Source organism: Vigna unguiculata, chromosome 10, assembly GCF_004118075.2.
Source record: "Vigna unguiculata cultivar IT97K-499-35 chromosome 10, ASM411807v1, whole genome shotgun sequence".
Taxonomy (NCBI): Eukaryota; Viridiplantae; Streptophyta; class Magnoliopsida; order Fabales; family Fabaceae; genus Vigna; species Vigna unguiculata.
In genome coordinates this window covers 35,994,104-36,000,957 of record NC_040288.1, presented here as the reverse complement: position 1 = coordinate 36,000,957, position 6,854 = coordinate 35,994,104, and the positions used below count along the sequence as shown (strand labels likewise).

Genomic DNA, 6,854 nt, shown 5'->3' with positions numbered 1-6,854 from the left:
CCAGTGAACTCTAGAGTAACGAAAAGACTATGCAATCTTTAATCACATAAGCGATGCTTTTTTAAAACAAAAACATTAGATTGTTGACGTAGTCGCTTGGACCACCTTAATAAAAATATATATATATAAAAAACCAATTGATAAAAAAATATTAATTTATACTTCATTTAAACTTGTGTAGCTGGCGGCGGCAAGATGATATCGTGGCAGTACTTTTGGCCTCAGACGTGGACAGTCATATATGCTCCGAATCTAATTAATGAAAAAGAAAAAACTACTAAACGGTGTCCATAATAATTATAATAAATATCTAACCCAAAAACAACCTAAGTTTTTCTCTCAATTCAACTATTTATTGGTTTCATTGTACTTGTTTTGTCAGTTTTGTTAACCAAGATATTTCTTTTCTGAGAGGAACTCTTGTTAACTATGAGGTAACCATCTAAAGTCATTCTCTTTATCACTTCATTTTATCCATTGGTCTCTCATATCTCTTTCTCATGCTGCTGCTTACTCCATGTTCATTCATTGGTGTTTTTTTTTGTTCTTTCTTCACACAATCTCACACTCTCAATATTTCATGTTAGCTAAATGGTTAACTTTTTATGTTTTGTCATCTGACACAACAATTACATCTCTGCTTATAACGAATTGAACAGCTTCAGTACATGCATGCTTATGTCACCCTTTGGAAATTTTAGAACAAAAGCGAAAATTTGAATCCATTTGTATTTGTATAGCAATGGAGTCTTAAGTATTTTACTATAGTTGTGTCTAGGTTTTCAGTTGCGATCATTTTCATAGTTTCTCGTTCTAATTATGTTGAAGTTTGTTCTCTGAACTATTTCTTGTGATCTCACTGATCTAAATCTTCTGGTGCAGTTCTTTCAAATTAATGGAAGGAACTGCATTCGGGGTTGCATGAATTTTGCTAGAAGACATGACTGATGCAAATGGTGGGACCGGGGCTGGGACTGAGGAGCACAAGAGAAAAACTAATGAATCTTTTCTTAAGAATGGGGGTCAGCAAAACATGTCAAAATCACCTAGATTGTGCACACCTATTAAGAAGGAGTGGTCAGAGAGTTTGCCAAATGACAATGTGATTGGTAATCAGGACAATGGTGTGAATAGGTATGTAATTTCCTTAGCTGGATCTGGACTTCCTAGGACTAGTTTGTGTTCTGGTATAGATTCTGAACACATTGTTGAAAAGTTGTCTGTTGCTATTAGGAATTATAAGAACAAGAATCCAGAGTTAGTTACTCACCCACATAATTCAAGACAGACAAGGAATCAGTTGACTGTTGAGTCTAAGTATAATGACATAAATAGAGAAGTTGTTTCCGAGGTTGAAGAACAGATACCATTCAGATTAAGTAAGGTACTTAAGGGAAAGGATTTTGAAGTTTGGGACCTGAAGCCTTTGTCTGGTAAGAGTGTAAATCAGACTATAATCTCAAACAATGCACATCTTATTAGCAGTATAACTCAGAGTACTTCATCTGCATATAACTATCCTCAATTGATTGTAAAGCAAACAAGGAAGGGAAAGGAGGTTATTTGTGAAGATTTAGAAAAAAGCTTCAGCATTGTAGGAGCACACAAGAGCCTGCAGCATGAGAAACCTTTTGCAGCCACGTTTCAATCTGATACACTGAGGAGATCAAATGTTGATGATGATGATGATAATAAGCCTTTAGTGGAAGAAACTGTAGTGTCTGGTAGCAATGAAATAAACTTGAGAGAGTGGCTGAAATCTGAATGTCATAACATGAAGAAATTAGGAAAAATTCATATATTTAAGCAGGTATTGGAATTGGTTGATTCTGCACACTCCCAGGGACTTGTCTTGCTAGACTTTACACCATCTTGTTTCACTTTATTGTCTTCAAGTAAGATTAAGTACATTGGTTCATACGGCCAACAACGGTTAGGTAATGAAGTCATGACCTGCAATGTGACTAGGAAAAGGCCTCTGGAACAGAATACCTGTGCTTGCCAAAGTTCAAGTACAAAGCAGCAAAAACTGTTTGAAGAAACAGGATCTTTTAGGAAGTTGCATCAATGCTCCTCTACTCATGGCTTCAGGAGAATAGTGAATCAAACTGACTCTGACACAATCAAACCCTTGGAATCAAGGAGTAAAGATATTTCTAATTGTCAACATACTTTTACCATAGAAAATCAGTTTATGTCTGCTACCATTCCATTAGAAGAGAAGTGGTATTGTAGTCCAGAAATGCTGAATGATGGAGTCTGCACCTTGTCATCTAATATTTATAGCCTTGGAGTTCTTCTTTTTGAAGTAAGAAAATATTGTTTCACACATTGTTACCTTTCATAAAGCTTTATCATATATTACTTTTATTGATAGCAAGCTGAATGATAGCAAGCTAACCACAGAGCTTCAATATGCTCCATTATTTTTTTTTTTTCAGAATATGTTCATGAAAATGATGAGATTTTGGTTGCTGCAACCCAGCAAGAAATTAATTCCAAACAAAATATATGTTTGACATGCAGTACCAAACCTTTAGAATTGACATTGAAACATGAGTTATGAAGGATTGAACTTTCTGGATTAGAGTTAAATATGTTGATCATTTTAACTATTTAAGTTGCTATTAATCCTATTCAAAGATTAACTGTTTAAATATGTTAATCTTTTTAACATTTATGCGGATGGTATTATTCTCAGTTGCTGTGCAATGTTGAGTCAAGGGAGGCACATTCAACTGCGATGTTGGAGTTGTGTCATAGAATCTTACCACCTAAGTTTCTAGCAGAAAATCCAAAGGAAGCTGGCTTTTGTCTCTGGCTTCTGCATCCTGAACCATCCTCTCGTCCTAATGCTAGGTGATGAACATGCTCTCTTTCTTATGTTTGACAATATCTTTCTGCCTCAATTTGAATTTGTACAAGTTTCCTTACTCAAGAATGTATTCTGACAGTGCCATCTTCAATGGCTTCATGATGGATGATGATAGTTGTGAGATACTGATATTGAAGAAGCTTCTATTTATATTATAACTTTTTAATTCTTCTTTTGTACAACAGGATCATTTTAGAATCTGAGTTTATACGAGAATCAGAGGAATCAAGCTCTATAGATGATGTTGGAATATCTGACGATGAGGCTGAAACAGATAAACTACTACACTTTCTAACTTCACTCAAAGAAGAAAAGATGATACAGGCTTCCAAGTTAGAAGAACAGCTGAATTTGCTGAATGAAGATATTCAGGAGATAGAAAGAAGATATCCATTTGGTACAGATTCAGTATTTCCTTTGGCACAAATGAAAAATTCAGAAGTGAGTGAGAACAACAATTTTCATTTTCAAGATTCTTCTAGTTCAGACATGAGTAGATCCATTCAAAGGTCATTTGGTGATGAAGAAAGATTTATGGCTAACATAAGTCAGCTAGAGAATTCGTATTTTTCTTCAAGAATCCGAGTCCTGCCAAAAGATGCTTCATCTATTCCAAGCAATGATAAAAACCTGATGGAAAAGCATGCTGCTAATAAGGAGCCTAGAAGAATAAGTACTTCTGTTGGTTGTCTAGGATCCTTCTTTGAAGGTTTATGCAAGTTTGCTCGTTGCAGCAAGTTTGAAGAGCGTGGCAGATTAAGAAATAGAGATCTGCTTAGTTCTTCCAATGTAATGTGTGCTTTAAGTTTTGACCGTGATGAAGATTACATGGCAGCAGCAGGAGTTTCAAAGAAAATCAAGATTTTTGACCTCAATGCTATTTCAAGTGATTCTGTTGACATTCAATACCCATTGGTTGAGATGACAAATAAATCAAAGCTTAGCTGTGTGTGCTGGAACACCTACATCAAAAATCACCTGGCATCTACTGACTATGATGGTGTTGTTCAGGTGTGTATACCTTGCAATTTTGACGTGTTAAATGGCGTTTCAAGCTGGTGTTTCAATTGTTTATACTATGTTTCAGTTCAAATGCTAACCTACAACACATTCGTAAGAAAAAGTTGACGTCATTGGATTAGAAAGATTATATCCATTCATTTCTTACGTTTGAGGACCAAAATGTATAAATGTTTGGGATATGGACGAATTCTAATTTTGTGTCCAAGTTTAGAGACTAAAAATATATTAAACCCTTAAAGCATTGATGAAACCCAATTTTAGTGTTGTCCCTTTCATTCATACTAACCAAACTTCCATTGCCTTTGCATTTGACTGTTTCTTAGGTTTCATTGACATTAATAAAATAACTTGTATGGATGAATCCAGATGTGGGATGCAGACACTGGTCAGCCATTGTCTCAATACATGGAGCACCAAAAGAGAGCTTGGTCTGTTCATTTTTCTCTGTCAGACCCAAAAATGTTTGCTAGTGGAAGTGATGACTGCTCTGTCAAACTGTGGAATATCAGCGAGGCATGCTTTCTTTTATGCATTTAATAGTAACAATCAAAAGAATGATATGAAGAGAAACATAACTATGTGATAGAAAATATGCTATTGCTTCATACTGCATACTAATTGTCTGATATGCTGTTGTTTTTGCAGAAAAATTCTCTGGGAACCATCTGGAACCCTGCCAATATATGCTGTGTTCAGTTCTCTTCTTACTCAACAAATCTTTTATTTTTTGGATCAGCTGATTACAAGGTTTATGGTTATGATCTTCGTCACACTAGGATTCCGTGGTGCACATTAGCTGGTCATGGAAAAGCTGTTAGTTATGTAAAATTTTTAGACGCTGAAACAGTTGTCTCTGCTTCCACTGACAACTCTTTGAAGCTTTGGGACCTGAAGAAAACCAGCTCTTCTGGTTTGTCCTCTGATGCTTGTGTCTTAAACTATAAAGGTCATAGTAATGAAAAGGTTGGTTTCTTTGTTAAGAAGTCGACTTTAAGCCTAACTCAACTCCACAAAACTGGCTTGTAAAGTAAGTCAATGTCCCTTGATGGGTTTGCTGTTTCAGGCTTAAAGTCCACTTCTTAATACTCTCAACATATTTTTTCACACTTTTCTGTATTCTTTTATCTGTTCTTCTAATCTGTTTATATTTCATCATCATCTTCTTCTTCTGCAGAATTTTGTGGGATTATCTGTTTTGGACGAATACATTGCATGTGGTTCAGAATCTAATGAGGTATTCCTTTTCTTTTTTCCTAACCTTGACTTTGCAATATGGAATGGAATTATAGTCTAACTTCACCATTGGATGCTGATTGTTATGAAGCCTGCAAAATGTTTCACCATCTGCACTGTATGTGGGAAAAGAAATCAGTTATTGAATTTTCTTTTCTCTTTTGGGTTACTTTATGCTTATTTAGGAGCCTGATCATGGAATGAAATTGTGTATAGCCTAATGTTACTTAGAGTTGTTATTGCTTTCATCATATACGTATGTATGATTAGTTTTGCTTTTGTTCATTTATGAATTGTCTTACCGATCTTGAATAAAATCAAGCTTTGTTAAAACAGATCCCAATGCAGATTAAAATATTATGTGTTCTGAATCACCAAGCATAATTCTTTATACCATGTAAAGATGGTTGGTATATAGGTCAGGTATTTAATATAAGGGTTAAATATGTTTTTAGTCCTTAAACTTTGATATAAAATTGGAATTCGTCTCTATCTCAAGCTTTGATATAGTTTTGATATAATATGGTCTCCAAACTTTATAAATGAATAGATATAGTCATTCTAACCCAATTACGTTACATTTTGTTGACGTGTTAGACAATGTTTCATACTGACGTTTGAGGCATTTATACGGTTTGACACATTCTAGTTCAAATGTCAGTTTAGAATCTAATCTAACGCCTTAAAAAAACAATAATGTTGTTGGGTTAAATCAATTTAATGTGTAGAATTAGAGAATATGAGTATCATCCATTCTTACAATCAATACATGAGGTGAGGTCATTCTATTTACATCATGCTAATGATATTTGTGGGAGCTTTGCTTCTCTTAATTGAATTTTCCAGCAAAAGCATGATAACAAGATACAAATTCTAATTCATTTTAAACATTTGTTCCTTTCAGGTGTACTGTTATCACAAATCACTGCCTATGCCAATTGCTTCTCACAAATTTGAGTCAATTGATCCTATTTCTGGTCATCTAAATAGTGGTGATAATAGTGGACAGTTTGTTTCTAGTGTTTGCTGGAGAAAGAAATGTAACATGCTTGTTGCGGCCAACTCAGTTGGAATTGTGAAACTGTTGCAGATGGTCTGACAGAAAAGTGAAAATATTTGGAAAGCTTTCATTTTCTTGACTGCATAATTTGTTTAGTATTCTTCAGAATACTAAGTTTGTGTTTTATTTGAGATAAAATCTCAGGCTTCAATGACTAAAGGAGTATAAATTAGGTGAACAAGAAATGTATATAGCATGTACTACTAATGTAGGCTTTTGAACTGAAGCACTGGTGAAGCTGGAGCTTGCAACTTCTCTTTCAAATAACATTATCACATTATCACATGGCACTACAGGTTTTCTTTGATTCATTGCTTCTGTATATACCACACTTTCCAATGTAAATATATATACCGATTAACTTCCAAATCACTTTAAATTTATCAGAAAAAGTACATGCTATGCTCTGAATTGCAAAATCTCTCTGATGAGCATTAAAAGTATATCCTGTTGGCCTTTTAATTATTTTTTTAATATATTTAAAAATGTCAAAATTAGTAATAATCAGTATATTATAAAGATACACTAAAAAAATAATATTAAAAAATAAAAAGCTCAGGAGAGAATTCAAATTCTTAGCTTATGGTTCGATTAGGAATGTCACGCCTTTAAAAAGTGTACAAAAAGTTGCATGTTTTTTCTCATTGGTCGCTAATTCTATAT

General features: G+C 34.2%; 1 protein-coding gene across 4 annotated transcripts; it reads left to right on the top strand.

Annotated features, from left to right (window-relative positions):
• The first annotated feature begins 325 nt into the window (after nucleotides 1-325).
• On the top strand, nucleotides 326-6,502 carry LOC114167007 (protein SUPPRESSOR OF PHYA-105 1-like). 4 transcript variants are annotated; one of them, XM_028051901.1, is made up of 9 exons: nucleotides 326-434; nucleotides 883-1,134; nucleotides 1,234-2,308; nucleotides 2,702-2,859; nucleotides 3,061-3,886; nucleotides 4,265-4,411; nucleotides 4,544-4,861; nucleotides 5,073-5,132; nucleotides 6,036-6,502. In XM_028051901.1, the coding sequence occupies exons 2-9, from the start codon at nucleotides 941-943 to the stop codon at nucleotides 6,228-6,230; spliced, it is 2,973 nt and encodes a 990-aa protein (XP_027907702.1). In that variant the 5' UTR covers nucleotides 326-434; nucleotides 883-940; the 3' UTR covers nucleotides 6,231-6,502. The 4 variants fall into 4 exon arrangements, with proteins under 4 accessions (XP_027907702.1, XP_027907699.1, XP_027907700.1 ...); XM_028051898.1 differs by having other exon boundaries at nucleotides 883-2,308; XM_028051899.1 differs by lacking the exon at nucleotides 326-434 and adding an exon at nucleotides 460-531 and having other exon boundaries at nucleotides 883-2,308.
• Nucleotides 6,503-6,854: the final 352 nt, after the last annotated feature.

Coding starts and splice junctions, on each gene's coding strand:
- LOC114167007 (XM_028051898.1), top strand. CDS start 941: ATGACTGATGCAAATGGTGGGACCGGGGCTGGGACTGAGGAGCACAAG. Junction 3,887..4,264: donor ACTATGATGGTGTTGTTCAG/GTGTGTATACCT, acceptor GGATGAATCCAG/ATGTGGGATGCAGACACTGG. Junction 4,862..5,072: donor AAGGTCATAGTAATGAAAAG/GTTGGTTTCTTT, acceptor CTTCTTCTGCAG/AATTTTGTGGGATTATCTGT.